This window comes from Selaginella moellendorffii, unplaced genomic scaffold, assembly GCF_000143415.4.
Source record: "Selaginella moellendorffii unplaced genomic scaffold, v1.0 SELMOscaffold_43, whole genome shotgun sequence".
NCBI lineage: Eukaryota > Viridiplantae > Streptophyta > Lycopodiopsida > Selaginellales > Selaginellaceae > Selaginella > Selaginella moellendorffii.
In genome coordinates, this window is record NW_003314304.1 from 375,374 (window position 1) to 392,054 (window position 16,681).

Here is a 16,681-nt window from a genome sequence, read left to right on the forward strand (position 1 = left end):
TGATGGCTTTCCACAAGAATACGGGTAACTGTCATTTTTAGCAGCCACAAGATTGCCATTAGTGTTTTTATTTTTAATTTACCCAGCTTCAAATGTATCATCATTCTGAGTATTCATCCTAAGATTTTTTTCACATTCCCAATCCACCACAATCTTAGATAAAAGAGAACATTAGTTGTAAAAGTATAAGTATCACACTGATTCCACATTAATCATTTGTAGAGCCAAAACAATTATTGAAAGTATCATAATTAAACTCTCCATTCCTTACTATAGCATTTAGCTATTGTGTTTGTAAAATTTTTAGTCATTTTTATGTCCAATATTTATTTATTTATAGACAGATAGTTGAAGATTCTCATTTATTATATTCTAAATTGAATTGAAAGCTTGAAAATAGTTTTGGAAAAATTTAAAAGTTAGTTACCTGTTGGAATCGGAGTTTTCATCAATCTAAAACCAATACTTTAATTAGAAAATTTTAAAAAACAATCTGGTCATATTTACTTCTTTCTTAAATTTAACCAATTATAAACTCTGTTTTAAATATATTAAAGTCTTACTTAGTTGACATTGATGTTGACTATAAATTATAAAAAATGATTTATACAAACTTTATATTAAATAACTATAATATAAAATAACACAAGGTATAACATATTATAACATCTATAATTTATATAATTAATAGTTATTTTATATAAATAAATGAACTATGTATACTTGAAGAATATTTTAAATTAAAAATATTGGTAGTGATCTTTACTTTGGAAAATTTTTGATCATTTTTAGAACTTTCACTTACTATCTAGCAAATATCTTTCTTAAGTGGGCATAAAGAATTATTTTACTTTGCAACAATTATGGTTTGCCATATTTTAAATTTAATGGTGTAAGGTTTAGTAAGATGCTATATGTGATATTAACAGAGTGGTGTAAGGTTCAATAAAAAGCCATTTATGATATTAACAGAGTGGGATTCCAGAGCTATCAGATTGAATACAATCCAACTTCTATATATAATTTAAGGTTTTGGGCTGATATTATTATTCTATATGGCAGTGAGGGGTAGCTCTTATTGTCTTTTGAGGAGTGCTTGAATTTATGTTTTATGTTTAAATCTAACTTTTGCATCATTTAAATTTCTCTTGTCTTCACAGTTTGTTTTTTTTTTTTTGTTTTTTTATTCATCTTTATGGTAGAGTAATGTATTGCATCCTCCTCTTTCTCTAACTCTAAAATAGTAATTGATTTAGTTACTTAATAATATGTGGTTACAATTGAATAATCAGACTCAATTGATTATTACATTCACTATGTATGTGAAGTTTGTCTTGTTCTTACTGCCAATTCTCACACTTTTAAATGGTTTATGATAAAGACAATATATCCATAATTATCAATATATCCAAATATGCACTTTAAGATATTTGGGAGAAAGTTCCAATCTATATAAATGGTTGCATTCAAACTATTATACCACTATAACCAATCTAACTACACAATATCTCTAGGAATCCCAAGAAAAAAAATTTAACCCTTATTTAGTCTTCTTTTTTAAAGCTTCTTGCTTCCTGTGAAGTTAAATATGTTAGTAGATCAAATTAAATATGTGTGATTTTGAGGTTTCTTTCCATTTCCTTATATCTTTTTTATTCATTTCACTTTTATTCCATTTCATCCATTTACTTTTACTTTTATACGCATAGTTCTTTATCATTTTAATTTCTTTATTACTATTATAAATTCTTTGATTTGGACTTCCATAAAGGTTATCCAATTCAATACTATTCAAATTTAAGGACACACTTTTGTTCTTGAGCCCTTTTTCTTTATATTTGAACTTTTATAGACTGTCTCTCAAATTGTTCTCTTTAGTTGTTTATAATTATTATTTTTTTCCTCTTTTATTCATTTGATAATTTAAAGTTAATATAAATTTTACATACTTAAATCAATAAATTTATGCTCTATGCATTCTCTTATAAAATCTCTATAAGAGTGGGGTGGCTCCTCAATGTTCCCTAAGCAGCAAAAAAGGATCAAATTATGACAGCAAATAGTTATTCATTACGCTTTTGTGACTGCTAATTAATTTTAATTCTGGAGTTGAAACTGTTCATGAGAAATAAATAAAATTTTGCATTGAATTATAAAAATTTAATAAAAACTGTTTAATACTGTAAGTTGTTATTAATTTATTAATCTGGATGGTACGAAAGTTCACACCGAAATAAGAAAGAAATGTTGGGTTGGCCATACGAGCACTACTGCGTAAGGGGCAAGTGGTCAAGGGTCAGAGAACCCATTTCCTAAGGTTGCACAAGCAAGATTAAAAACGATGAACGGCTCGGATTTAATTTGAATTACAGCCAGGCATTCATATGGTGAGTTAACCAGAAAATGCTCTCGTAAGCACAAGCTTGCACCAAGTATAATGTGCATTGAAACCAGTTGCAAAATTGTTTGCTATCTGTGAACAGCGACTAGCGATTGTGTACAAGCATGCGTCAGATCGGTGACACCAACTGCTTGGCAATCTCTTGATCCGTGGTTATCTGTGAAACGTTCTCGCAAAGTCATGGTTTCCTGCCAAAGACATGTTAGTAGCCACTTGTTACCATGAACTTCCGGGTATGAATCAGTTGCTGGGACTATGATCAACGCGAAGAGATGGATTAGGTCAGTTGGACTTCCTCCGATGGCTATCGTCCATCGCCTCATTCTCAATTCCCAGCTATATACTCGGCAATTCCCATCCCTGGATCCGTTTGATCCCAAGTATACCATCCACTTCGTGCTCCACAGGCAAACCGTGGCAATCCCCACAGCGCTCTGGTACCTGGTAACGATGTGGCCGTAATGCGGCAATCCAGTCGCCAAGGGAGCTTGAATTGCATCGAGCTTGCTCCACAGGAAAATCCGCGCGCGACAATGACGAGCTAAGCACCCTCATTAGAACCCTAGAAATTTGTGGGCGTTTGGGTATGGCGTCGGGTTTTGGGATCCGTGGTTTTCGTGGGCGTTGCTACGATCTCTTCATGGATTTTCGAGAGTGTATGACGCATTGCACGATCCCGCAAGACTGCACGGAGCTCCGCGAGGATTACTACGAGTGCCTGCACCACGCCAAGGAGGTCCGTGCCCCTGCTCTAGATTTCTAGGGCTCTTGCTATTGAATTGTTCTTCCAGCTCAAGCGGTGGTACCGGATTGACAAGGAGCGGCAGCGCCAGGAGAAAGAAGCAGCGGCCAAGGGAGCAGGCGGCAAGGAAGAGGAGGAGCACAAATCGTGAAGAACAATAAACCCGTGTAAGATTGATCCACCGGACGATCTTCTAGCAAGAACAAAATTTCGAGCTATTGCTTGATCTTCATTCGTGCTTGGCGACCTTGTGCACAGACTTGCCCTGGAGCGAGAACTTCTTGGTGGAAGCGAGGTAATTCTCCAGCAGTGGCTTGAGCACGGTAGCGTCGGCTTCCATCCCCGCCGCCTTGACCACATCGATTGCCGCGGGGATCACTGCCTTCTCCAGCTTCCTCCTCTTCACGCTCCCATCCGAGCTCTTCTTGATCTCCCGAGAGATGAGCTTCCGCCACCTCACAACCTTCGAGAAATCCATGGAAATCTTGCCCTCTTCTTTCACTGGCTCCTTGGGTTCTTGTTTGATCGCGCCCTTCTCCCTGGAAGAATTCTCATTCTCTTTGCCCTCCCTCTCGCGCTTCTTCTTCCTCGCTGGCATCTCTGCCGGATCTTTCGAGAGTTCTTGCTGGATCGGGCGCTCCTCCTCTGGATCCTTGGACTCTTGCTCGATTACGGCTGGGGCGGCGGGTGGGTTCCTGGCGGCGATGGCGGCCCTGGCCTTGGATCCATGGCGCTTGCTCTGGCCATGGACGAGCAACACTTCCCTACCTGTGGCCTTGATGTGACACAAGCTACACGACCATGGCGGCCGGGTTGACAGCCCCATGTTGACAATCTCCTCCGCCACTGCTCCGCCATCCCTGTTCTTCCCATTCTTCTTCGCCGCCGCCGCCACGCCCTTGGGACCGTATTTTTCTACCTCACTCACGCATTGTGTGTGCTGCTGGACCGATTGGCGATCGAATTTTGCCCCGCAGTCAATGCAAGAGAATCCGGAGGCGCGGCAGCGTCGAAAGTGATTGGGGAGGCTGGGCTTCTTGAGATTGTCGTCGCAATCGTCACACTGGAACCACACCATGCTCCCACACAACAAGAAAAGCCCTAAACCCGTGAACCCTAAAACCTGCGTAAGGATTTATTAAAATAAAAAATACTTAAACACAATTTATTTATTTTATTTTACTTTTAAAATTTATAATCCACAATGCACTTATTGATGGACATTTTGCATTCAAAATCTTGTGCTTCCATAGTTCTGAATTTGAAGCTAAATGGATTAAATATTTGCTATCATAGTTTGGTTTAAATCATTGTTCATAGTTTTATCATTTTTGGTGCATTCTACATTTACAACAGTTCCATCAACAGATGGTTTTCTTAAGAAGCAGCCCTTTTTAACCCCTATAAAATTTCTATCATCATTTGCAATCATTTAGTGTTTGTGTAGTTGCCTCAAACTTATCATCCCACTAAGTATTCATTCTAATATTTATGCATATTCCAAGTCCACCACAATCCTAGATAAAAGAAAACATTAGTTATAAAAGTATAAGTAAAATATAAAAGCCTATTTCTTCCACATTGTAAATATTGCTATTAAGCTCTCCATTCCTACTATAGCATCAAGTTATTGTGCTTGCAATATTTAGAATCATTTTAATGTCTTTCGAAGTATGTCCAGTTTTTTATATTTCTTTATACCTACTAAAAAATTTCTTTTTCTATAAATAAAGATTCTCTAAATTTGACAAGCATGTATGGTTGAGTTTTTAAATCAAATTAAAAGCTTGAACTAGTTTTGTAAGAATTTGAAAGCGCTAGACTTTAGGTAATTGTTACATGGAGTTTTGTTCAAATCTAAAACTATTACTTTACTTGGGAATTTTTAAAAGGCTTGAATTTTTGGTGTAATGAAAACATTGATATTGCATTTAACTTCTTATTATTTTTTCTAATTATAAATTTTATATGTGAAATCATATTAAAGCATGTTAAAACCTAAACAATAAAAGTTATTGCTACCACTAGATTGCTCTTATAATTTATAAGTCTTAAAGATAAACCAATTTGTAAAAAAATCAGGTAAAATTAAATAAAATGAATATCAATCTTAATCTAAAAGGATGCTATATGTATAGATTTTTTTGTTTTAGATAATTTAGATCATTCTTAGATATCACTTAATTACATACCCAGAAAATTATCATTACCATCAATTATTATTTCTTAGTTAATTATATAAATTTTTATCACACACACACACAGATATATATATATATATATATATATATATATATATATATATATATATATATATATATATATATGTAGTAGTAGTAGTAGTAGTGGACATTTGTGGAATAGTGCATTTGTGAGACATCCAGATTTCAGTGGAAGGCATAGTCAATTATCTAGTGGTGGACCATTTGGATCTTGGTACTACAACTCTTAAAGACCCATCATCTTTGAACATCTGTGGCAACAATTATATATGGATGGCAAAGCTAAAATCATAGATACAAGTAACAAAGTTACAATCCTGAATGTGATTGATGTTGGTCAAAGCTTGAGTGAAGTGGTGGCTATGGCTCAATTGTATCCTGGTGCTCTATGAGCTCAAGAGCCACTTTTTCTATTAGAAAACTCATGTGGATATCAATAGAGTCATATGGAATCTTTGAATTAGAAAGAATTGGATTTGGCATCTTTAGTTGTATGAGGAGGAATTGTAGAGCATTCTTTTGTGTCCCTTCATTATGAGCTATTGTAAGAAAGTCACTTTCCAAAGGTACCATAAAAAAATTATATTCTCCTTTAAGTTAGACATTTTAAGGATCTTGAAAATTTCATCTAGATCATTTACCTCCTTCCTAAACATGGTGATGCACAATGGATATAGGAAAAGTTGAGGGGCAAGATTGTCCAATCTGTGTGAATAAAAATGATTATGTTGCATTGCAAAGGGTAAAACTCCTTTGTTATGTCAGTACGTGATAAGCAAGTGCTAGATCATTGTGAATAGGAGCTTAATTTTGCTATTTTAACCTGAGCCACATCCTAAGTTCTTGGGCTTTGGGCATTGAAAGCTGTCACTTTGCTAACTCCTTATTTAATCTACAATTGGTCATTCTTGGAGTCTAAAAAGCAAGACACCACATCTAGCCATGACCCCCACAAAATGACTGACTTCTCCTATGTAGAGGCTCCTAAAGCAATGTAATCAACAATGAAGAAGTCCACTGTTGACTCGTGCCTATGAATAAGAATATGGACATCTCAACAAATTCTAGTAGAAGCAACTATATAATCTGTAAAGGTTCTTAGCAAGACCTTGGAATAATCTTGAAGCTAAAGGCCTATTTGTTAAGCTAGTGTGGAGGAGAGAATATTTATGACTGAGCCTAAGTCTAAAAGTGCCTCTAGATCAACACCTGCAATTGTCACTAGGGAAGCAAGAAGCATGGCACCTCCACTATCTTGAAGACAAGCATCTGGCCACATGTCTTCCTCCAAGTTCTCCAGCAGCCCCTTAGTATCTACTTGTGGTTCCTCCACTGTTTCCTCCTGCAATTGTTGTCTCACTATTGAAAGACTCATAGTTCTCACTCCAGCTGAAGCACAATGACTCTTTGTGGCACCTCGGAGTGGGGTTGAAATGGAAACCTAGGAAGAGCCCATTCAATATGGCTGTCACCTTTTTCAGACTAGACAACTTGCTCAATGTGCCTTAGGCAGCCAGATTGCTAAATGGTGACGCAAAAGAAATAGAAGGTACGGTAAAACAAACATTCTAAAATGGCTCCTTAACCAATATCTGTTACATCAATTTTTTTGTCAAGTGTGTCAGATTAGAGGATGATAGATGAAGCCGTCAATGAATGGGAGGTACAGATGAACTTAGTGAAGTGAAAATGGACATATGGAGCAACGTGTCTAAGGGCTAAAGTCTGCTTGTGACCGAGACCAAGATGTTTGTTTCTTTGTTTATACTAAACATAATCCTTTGGGAAAGCCAAAGCACATGAGCAAATAAGTGGTGTGATGGAAAGCCACTGACGAATCCAAGAGGAGCTCAAGTGGCCATCAAGGAGCTGCAATGCTCTGTTCTCCATGGAGTGCTCATTGCGGATGTGTTCAAGCTCGAGGATAGCTCACTACGTTCAGCAGCAACGAGGTTCTTCTAGCAATCAAGCACAAGAAACAGATGGCCACAACAATTAGCATCAGAACAAGGAAGCTCAAGCTGTACTCCTTGTCTTGATGTTGTCGGAGTTTTTGCTAGTGGAAGCATTTGGACTCTACAGCTGTGCCCAAACAGGATCTGGAGGGCAAACCATGGCAGTTGTGAGGGTTTTAGGAGGAAGCTCATCAAATTGGTGGAGCCTTGTACAGCCAGTGAGCTTATGCACTCTATTACAAACCCTAAATTTGCTTTCTATATGATTGTTATTTCTAAATGATGCTTTAACCTTTTCATGATCTATAAACTCTGCAAACCCTGAATTTGCTTACGTTCGATCAACGTCTGCCACATTCAAGCTAGGATGTCTAAACCCATACATCTCCAACACCTGGTTGTCTCCAAAATTAAAAGCCCTCTCCATTTGCCTGCGGCAATCTTGTGGCGAGTAATTTGCCCATCCCTCACAAAACTCACACCCAGCAAAATGCGTCACAAATGGCCACCGATCGTCGCCCAGCCCAGGCTCAAATCTTCGCATCTTGTCTTCCAACTCCCTCACCAGAGGCACCCAAAACCCACTCAATGCGTACGAGTGCTCGAGAAAAATCTTCGCGCCCCATCTCTCCCTCTGGGCGTTCATCAGCCACAGCAGCGCGCCCTGGTCGTCGGATTCCAGATCTGGACGGCCAAAGAGCGTCACGTGGAGGATCTTCCCAATTCCGACACTGCCGGGACCGTCGGATCCCATCTGTGCCAGAATGTCCAGCAGATCGAGCGACCACTGGCAATTCCGGATCAGAAAGATGCCCATGTTGAGGCCCGTCCAGCTGCGGTTGCCGTACACGAGGTGATCCCAGCCGTTCATCACCAGGTTGTAGCCCTCGTACTTCCGGATCGGAATCCGGAAAGTCATGTCCGTGAAGAGCGCATCGCCGTCCATCCACAGGATCCACTCGAATTCCGGATGGGAAAGCATCACCGCCCTCAAGAGCGGGATTTTGATCCAGAATCCCGGCAGGGAACGCTCGAGCTTTGCAACGTTGTAGAACATGTCTATGCCGTGGAGCCGGCAGTAGTCCATCTTGTTCTTGGCGGACTTGAGCATGATGTGATCGCCCAAAGGATTCTCACACGGCTTTGGATGCGAGCTCGTCACCAACATCATCCTCTTCTCACACTGCTTGATCTTCCTCCTCCGTGAGCTCCTCCGCGAGTCCCAGTCGCTGATCTTCGGACCCAAGCTCATTGTCCTGTTCATCAGCGCTTCCATCCTCGGCTTGGACTGCTCGATCGGATCCAGCGAGCCTGGATCGAAGCTAAAGATCTCTGGCTGTTGCTGCTGCTGCTGCTCGGCGGAGAGAGGCCTCCTGGTAGCACGAACTTGAGAAGAACTCGCTGCTACTACCGGACTGCTGCTATACAGCGCTCGGATCGTCCCAAGGATGAACAAGAGGACTAGAGCCATCCCGGTTATCCAAGAAACATGACCATCGAGAGCACGCTTACTTGTTATCGCTGCTAGAGAGCTTCTCATCGTCCTCGACATTGCTTCTTAGTCTCGCTCGAACTTGTGTGTGCGTGCACGAATAAATCTTTTAAACGGCTGGAGCGTTGAGTAAATCGCTTCAGCTCAAATCGCGCTGGCCACGAGAATTAAAATGGAGGTGGACAATTTGTCCTGCTCCAGGCATAGAAATCTTCCTACAGCAATCACATGGATTAAACTGGCCTAGGAGAAAATCGATCGAGAATGAGAGCATCACCTATGTGAATTACCTATGGTTTCTGGAAAACAAAAGCGGAATGCGTTACAAATATTGGATCCTGCTTCATACATAAAAACTAAAACCATTAAAGTAAGGGGCCCAATTACTGGCTCGGGGTCTTATTAGAGGTCAGTTATGTATCAATTAGAGTTCCCACATTTTTACAAAATGGCCTGCTCTTTTTCCATTTCCAGTTGTATGTCTAGGGCTCTCCTTAGTGATTGTCTATTATTATTGATGTTTATTCTAGAAAATCTTCAAATCTAGAGTTAAGAGAATTTATTCCATTGCTTCAATTGCATTCTTGATTTTCATCGATAACTTAAGAGTAGAGTGGATGGACAAGAGCTATTGAAAGAGGCTATACATCAGAGTGCTTTCCAGCATAGGAAAAAAACTTGCAAAGTTTGGTCTTCTAAGATTAGCTTTTTGATCAAAGGTTTTTAGGTGAGTTTTCACAGAAAAGCTTAAAGAGGTTGCTTTATGGAGCTTACTTGAACTTACAAAAGAGGAGCATATCCAAGCAGGAAATTGAAAAGAAACTTGCACAACACTTCATGTGATGGTCAGCAATGTACCGCAACCTGCTAGCATACCAGAGGGCTTCAGAATTCAAAGAGCAGTTTAGAGAGCACTCATTACATTTCCATACTGGATGGTCATTGTTGGAAGAGATATAAAAGAATTCTCTGTAAAAGAAACAGTTTTATTTACAACTATACATGCAGCCAGAAGGGTTGTCCAGAGCAACAGTACAAGTCACTAGACAGTCTGCTCGTCTCAAAGCCAAGATCCAAGAGGTAGAGTTGAAGATTCTATAATGGTTCTTATTTTTATTTGACAATGTATAACAAAGCCCTACCACAAAGTACCAATGGTGCCAAGCAAGGAGTAAAGAGAAAGGCTGCCACTCAATGTACCTATAATGCCAAGGTATTATCAAAGTTACAATTAAAGGCAATTAAACTTACACTTCTTTTACTTATAGCATGTATGCATGGCTCCTAGTTGCAACGATCAAGAGGTTCCCAACAATGAGGATCAATTTGAACATGAAGAACAAGAGCAGCCTGAAACTGAGAGTAGACCAAGTCCTGAAGCAAAAGTGAGTAAATTCTAGAAAGGGTACAGATGTACGAACATGGACCAACACACAGCTTATAAACAGTGGTCAGCTATCAGAGAGAAAGGCTGCTATAAACTTTGGGATACCTCTTTCTACACTAAATGCTTGGGTGGCTGAGAAGAGGAAGGGTATGAGACCTAGTCCATCAACAATGCTCTCTACATCTGAAGAAGAGACACTCATTGTTGTGTTGAAAGTTCGAGCAAAAGTTGGCTACCCTATAATGCAAAGTGAGCTCAAAGATGCAACAGCAAGCATTGTATCAGCAAAAGATATCACCTAGAATCCTGGTTGTAAATGGTGCAGACTGTTCATGAGGAGGCATTCAGACATAAAATTTAAAATTGCTCAGGCTTTGGAATTACAACAAGCTAAGAATCTATGTCAACCTGTTGTCAATGTTTCTACAATCAACTTGAAGCTATGTACCTTGTGAACAAGTAGAAAGCCAGCAACATTTGAAATGCCAATGAAATTGGTGTTCATGCTAGTCAAAATGGATATGCCAAAGTCTTGGCAACAAGTGGAATGCAAAGCTGCTATCGTGTTATTCCAAGTAATATGTTTTTTCTGCTTTAGTGTAGTTACAATTTTAATTGCATTCAAGGTTATTTTTTCTAGAATTTTCTACCATCTATATTTAGGGAACACACAATAATTATGATTTATTAGTTGGTGGAGGAAAGCTAACATTGCAGGTTATAGAAGAAGCATTTACCTTGTAAAATAAATAGATAGGTGTGAAATGTTAAATCTGGAATAACACAACCCCAACTGCATTCATATCCTTTGGCTCTCAAGCTTTGCATTGCCTCTTTCCATTCTTCTTTAGCTTCTTCTATGACAAAAGTGAAAACTTAATAGAAAAAGTCATGACCTTTATGTTTTAACTCTCAATTAACTACTTCCTATCTATTCCTTACATTTATCTAAATAAATGAAAGCTAGAGGTAAACATCTTAACAAAATAGCAAACTCATTCAGCTATAGGATGAGATTATTTATATTTAAAAGGGTGTGACTAATCTAGGATTATCCAACATTCATACCCTAAACTTTTTTTTTCCACCTGTAGGAGATGTTTGTTTGGTCTTGGACTAGTTATACCAAATAAATATTGAAAAGTTTGTTTGCTCAACAAGTGTGTTTTTTACTATACTTTTTTAGTCTTGGCATTGTTTTCTTTTCTGTAATCTAGACATAAAACTCCTTTTTGTAATAATAAAGCTTGAGACAACAAGAAAATAAGTGGTATTCCTAGATGGACGAGTAAAAGTCATTACAGTAAATTCTTTACTCTTTCTTCACTCTTTTTTTCTTTCTTTTTTGTTAGATATGCACACTAGGTGGTCATTATTTTTTGTTGTAAGTATAATCTACCATGTAGTGTGCATATCTAACAAAAAAGACAGTAAATTCTTTTAAAGAAAATTTCTAAGAAAAAGAAAGTACTAAAGTAAGTAAATTTTTTTTTTCTTTTTTGTTAAATATGCACACTAGGTAGAATACTCATTATAACAAAGAGTATTATAATATACTAGAGTTGTCAGCTGAAGCATGCTATATCTAATACTGTAGCACACCTTATCTACCTCCATTTTCGCATATACTAAAGTTGTCGGCTGTAGCATTTCCATCTCCGCACTAAATCTACCAATCTTTCCATTGTGTAGACTAGCTTGTCCTCATTGACTATTGACTAACAACTAGTCATCCACCCGTACTACAATCCCACGGTAGATGCTTTCGTCCGTAGATACTCCACACAAAAGAAAAGACATACGCATGGATGTCCAATACTTTTCGTCTGTAGATACTCCACACAAAAGAAAAGACATACGCATAGATGCCCAATACGCCACACAAAAGAAAAGACATATGCATGGATGCCCAATACCTTTCGTCCGTAGATACTCCACACAAAAGAAAAGACATATGCATGGATGCCTAATACATACGATTTCAAATTTAGGGGTAGAAACATACCCCTAAATACTATTGACTAACAATTAGTCATCCACCCGTACTACAGTCCCACGGTAGATGCTTTCGTCCGTAAATACTCCACACAAAAGAAAAGACATACGCATGGATGTCCAATACTTTTCGTCCGTAGATACTCCACACAAAAGAAAAGACATACGCATAGATGCCCAATACGCCACACAAAAGAAAAGACATATGCATGGATGCCCAATACCTTTCGTCCGTAGATACTCCACACAAAAGAAAAAACATACGCATGGATGCCCAATACATACGATTTCAAATTTAGGGGTAGAAACATACCTTACTCAAGGGTATATTATGTTTTAAATAGCCACTAATCAATGGGAATTGAACCCGTGCCATTTGCTCCAATATTAAATGTAACGCACCTTATCTCTCTCCCGTTAAGCCAACTGGAAAAAGGGCAATTGCTTGATGAGAGAGCTCTTAGTGGCTATTTTATCCCCATTTATTCCCCAAGGTTCCAAGGATCCACGGTGACAGTATATCTAAATCTCATCCCATGATCACAAATACCCATATTTGTAAAAAACTTTCCTTTTGCTAAGTTCTTTTCACATAATATCTTTTCATATATAGAATATAATTGTGTAACATAAAAAAAAGTGAGATTATTGATTTAAGAAAAAAAAGATTGTTTTATTAATATAATATACTACTAAAAACACTTAAGAACATAATACAAAAATTGTAATAAAGTAAAAATACTAGAAATCACAGTTGGTGAAAGGTAATATTTTAAAATTTAATTATGACAATTTTCTAAATAGAAAATATTAAGATCTAAAAAATAAAATGAAAGTATTTCATGTCGCATTGTATCCATATCAATAGATATTTTATAATATTACATTATTCTAATAGATTAAGGTTTCTATATTTAAACTTTTAAAATTTAATATTTAAACATGATAAAGTTTAATAATTTCACCATTATTGATGTTTTGCTAGTGTATAAATCACAAAACTACACCAAACATGCGATCCCACCCAAGAGAAAATGGCCGGATCCTCATTGCGTCTAAATGATCCAAGTGCCAGCTCCAAATATAAACCAGAAAGAAAATTCCTCCTCACATAGGTTACTCGCAATGGCCAAACACATCGTTGCGCTCCCATTCCCAGGCGAAGGCCATGTCTCTCCCATGATGCATCTCTCCATCTTTCTCGCCCAGCAAGGCTTCTCGATCACCTTGGCAGCCATGACAATCGGCCCATTCGATTGTTACAGCTTCATCAAGAACAAAGGAACTTGGCCGCCTCCAGGCACCACCAACATCAGCGTCAAGGAGCTCACCTCCACAGTCCCATTCCCTGCCGAGGCAATATCAGAGAACCGAGCGGACATGACGCAAATCTTGCGGTACGCTCAAACTTACCTGGCCTTGATGGAGGAGCTCGTCCGAGCCATCCCGGACGAGGTGTGCTGCATCATCTCGGACTATCTCTTCGACTGGTGTCCAAAGCTGGCCGCGAAGCTGGGAGTTCTCGGGGTCGTGCTCATTCCAGCATCCGCCACTGTCACTTGGTGTGAGCTTAGTATCGCTCGCCTTGCTGCTGCTGGAATGGTGCCATCGCAACCAGGTAAGCTCCAAGAGAACGAGCTAGCCTTTCTTTTCTTGCCTGTTCTTTGCTTATAGGCGAGCTAGCCGACGATGACGCCGCAGTGATCCTCACAGATCCTGAAATACGAAGGTCGGAGATACCGTGGCATTTTTGCAACGACAAAGCTTACCAGGATCACATCGCCAAGTTTAACAGCCAAGCTCTCAAGGCTGCCGATCTCGCCATCGTGAACACCTGCATGGAGCTCGAGGGCCAGATCGTGAGTGCCATATCGCAGCAAATGGATGACAAGTTCTTACCAGTCGGTCCTCTCTTTCTTCTCAACGACGAGCCACACACTGTCGGATTTGGCGTCTGCGATACCGATTGTCTCAAATGGCTCGACGAGCAGCCGCCATCTTCCGTGCTCTACATCTCTTTCGGGAGCTTTGCGGTCATGACTGGCGACCAGATGGAAGAAATCGTGCGAGGGCTGGAAGCCAGCAGCAAGAAATTCCTGTGGGTGATCCGACCCGAGCAGCCAGAAATCTCCAAGGTCCGATTTCCAAGCACGGATCAAGGAATGGTAGTCTCGTGGTCGCCCCAGACGAAAGTACTCTCCCATCCATCGGTTGGAGCTTTTCTTTCTCACTGCGGCTGGAATTCTACCGTGGAGGCCGTCGCCAGCGGCAAACCCGTCCTCTGCTGGCCGCTGCTGTTCGAGCAGAACACGAATTCCATCTCGCTGGTGAGAAAGTGGAAGGTAGGCATAAGATTTGCGAAAGGAAGGGATGGAATGGTGAGCCGTGACGAAGTGGAGAGGATCATCCGCCTGGCAATGGACGGCGAGCAGGGACGGCAGATCCGAGAGCGCGCCGAGGAGCTGGGTGAGAAGATCCGATCGAAGAATGTACCTGGCAGCGGCCTGGAGAGATTTGTCACCGCCCTCTCTGTCTGAGCTCCTGCCCTACAATAAAATTATTCTTGCCCTTCATTGGGCAACAATAACTTAAAATTACTATCCTTTTTTGGGCTTGCAAGAAAACGTTTCAATCTTTTCGAAAATTTAAATTATAAATAATTTGCTAATAAAAATTTATAATTTTAAGCATGTTTGTATTTTATAAACACAAAACTAATCTTATTGCATAGATGGTAGAATAAAAAAGAATATACTAAAAGTGTTTTTAAAAGTTTATAAATTATTAACACGTTTATATATTATAAATGCATGATTAATTTAAATGAATAGCAACCGTTAGATGGTAGAAATCCTAGAATATCCAAACATATTTTAAGTATATCCATTACCATCTTAGTCCTTTTATAGGTTTTCTTAAACAAACCAAAAACCTTTGTAACTTTTTAAATTTTGCAAAAAGTCCCTATATGAGTGTATGGAATATGGAAAGGGAATACAAAAAATATATATATCAATTAACCCAAAAACCCAAGAGTGAGTAATTTAGATTAAAACCAATCTAACATTTACTAAAATCCCACTATGCAAATATTAATATATGGCATTGTAGCCATATACTTGGACCTCATATCATCCCCTCCTCTTGGAATAATAGAAGACCATTAAGGTTCTTTCATAAATGGGCTAAGATTTAGAAGAACATTAGGAGAAGGCATCAATGGATTTGTATGTGGTAGTAGTTGTTTTTAATCCCTTTGTACGAAGCAGTTCAATCATTACATATGCACAATTTCTGGAGGATCGGCCTATTGGACATCATGCTAAACTTCATAAATTTGTGGTCCAACTTGCCATAATTCTTTCTATTGGATAAGGAGCCCCTTATATAAACCATGTATCATAAAATAGGGAAAATGAACTAACACTAAATCATCCATTTTTTACTCTATAGGTGGACAATAATGAGAGTTGTAATGCCATTGTTGTCCCACTTGTACGTGCCTAGATGTTTGGCAGTCTTTATTCAAACAAGTGGAAAAATACTCGTCAAATACTAATCCCACAACTTAGTATTGGCAGGTCATGGTAATCGTGAAGGTAAACCCAACTCCATTGGTAGTGGATTATGACCATACGGGAGTTTATAGGGTGAAGCATAGTTCAATTTACTTCTATTAAAATACTAAATATAAATTCATGAATTTAGACTTTATGGGAAGTTATATATAATGCCTTGAGGTATGGATTTGGAAATGGCTTTCCTCACACTCAATCTCTCCCTAAGACCATTGTCTCAAATAAACCTTCCAACCTGATTTGAGAAATTATTCCATATATTTAAAAACCCTTAACTAATTAAAAAATGGGGTACAATAAAGCCCCAATGGATGTTTTTTGAAGTCGTTTATTTGATTAGTTACACATGACTTTTCCTTTATAACTTTATAATTTCCTTTCCAAGCCATATAATAGAATATAGAGGCACAATATACTTATAATATATTTCAACCATCATATTTTTTAGAGCCACATCTATATCATCCCTTACTCACCACTTGAAATGATTGATAATTTAATTCATCATCACCTCATTGCTTCCCATGAAGTCTCTATAAACAACCCTAGTCTTTCTGTTGAATTGTCTCTAATCAGGTCATAATTAACTCAAAATGCCTAGAAATAACTACATATTTCATTATTAGCATAAGATATTAAAGGGCTAAGGAAAAGTAAGTATCCATGACTAAATGAATTTTGTTGAATCATCACTAGATGGAGGGCAAGCTATGATTAAACGTCTAGTCATGATTAAACAAGATTCATTTAGTCATAGATACCTATTCTTTCTTAGTTAAAATTGAATATTGTTTTGAAATGCGCTTAAACTTTTTGTTTGGCAATTTCCAAATTTTGAGTATATTTGTAAATATGCCAAGTTTAAGGGAATTTTATATAAATTTCTCTAAAACTTATCATAGAATTCTA

At 38.4% G+C, this 16,681-nt stretch overlaps 4 protein-coding genes across 5 annotated transcripts; 2 read left to right on the forward strand and 2 right to left on the reverse strand.

Moving 5' to 3' along the window:
- Positions 1-2,344: 2,344 nt before the first annotated feature.
- On the forward strand, positions 2,345-3,371 carry LOC112349900 (NADH dehydrogenase [ubiquinone] iron-sulfur protein 5-B-like). Its single transcript, XM_024685146.1, has 2 exons — positions 2,345-3,137; positions 3,193-3,371. The coding sequence occupies exons 1-2, from the start codon at positions 2,988-2,990 to the stop codon at positions 3,292-3,294; spliced, it is 252 nt and encodes an 83-aa protein (XP_024540914.1). The 5' UTR covers positions 2,345-2,987; the 3' UTR covers positions 3,295-3,371.
- LOC9647069 (uncharacterized protein C16C10.8) lies at positions 3,292-4,258 on the reverse strand. The gene has a single exon (XM_002980030.2). It carries the CDS (start codon positions 4,219-4,221, stop codon positions 3,373-3,375), a length of 849 nt encoding a protein of 282 aa, XP_002980076.1. The 5' UTR covers positions 4,222-4,258; the 3' UTR covers positions 3,292-3,372.
- Positions 4,259-7,633: 3,375 nt separating this feature from the next.
- On the reverse strand, positions 7,634-8,791 carry LOC9647070 (probable xyloglucan 6-xylosyltransferase 1). Its single transcript, XM_002980031.2, has one exon. The coding sequence runs from the start codon at positions 8,789-8,791 to the stop codon at positions 7,652-7,654; it is 1,140 nt and encodes a 379-aa protein (XP_002980077.2). The 3' UTR covers positions 7,634-7,651.
- A 4,331-nt stretch (positions 8,792-13,122) lies between these two features.
- LOC9647071 (UDP-glycosyltransferase 85A7) lies at positions 13,123-14,792 on the forward strand. Of its 2 annotated transcripts, none has more exons than XM_002979883.2 (2): positions 13,123-13,812; positions 13,869-14,792. In XM_002979883.2, exons 1-2 carry the CDS (start codon positions 13,254-13,256, stop codon positions 14,729-14,731), a joined length of 1,422 nt encoding a protein of 473 aa, XP_002979929.2. In that variant the 5' UTR covers positions 13,123-13,253; the 3' UTR covers positions 14,732-14,792. The 2 variants fall into 2 exon arrangements, with proteins under 2 accessions (XP_002979929.2, XP_024540910.1); XM_024685142.1 differs by having other exon boundaries at positions 13,908-14,792.
- The last annotated feature ends 1,889 nt before the right edge of the window (positions 14,793-16,681 follow it).

Bases quoted from the DNA above. Each gene is read 5' to 3' on its own strand.
- LOC112349900 (XM_024685146.1), top strand. From the start codon at position 2,988: ATGGCGTCGGGTTTTGGGATCCGTGGTTTTCGTGGGCGTTGCTACGAT. The intron at 3,138-3,192 runs GTCCGTGCCCCT...TTGTTCTTCCAG, and splicing joins GCCTGCACCACGCCAAGGAG to CTCAAGCGGTGGTACCGGAT.
- LOC9647069 (XM_002980030.2), bottom strand. From the start codon at position 4,221: ATGGTGTGGTTCCAGTGTGACGATTGCGACGACAATCTCAAGAAGCCC.
- LOC9647070 (XM_002980031.2), bottom strand. From the start codon at position 8,791: ATGGCTCTAGTCCTCTTGTTCATCCTTGGGACGATCCGAGCGCTGTAT.
- LOC9647071 (XM_002979883.2), top strand. From the start codon at position 13,254: ATGATCCAAGTGCCAGCTCCAAATATAAACCAGAAAGAAAATTCCTCC. The intron at 13,813-13,868 runs GTAAGCTCCAAG...CTTTGCTTATAG, and splicing joins AATGGTGCCATCGCAACCAG to GCGAGCTAGCCGACGATGAC.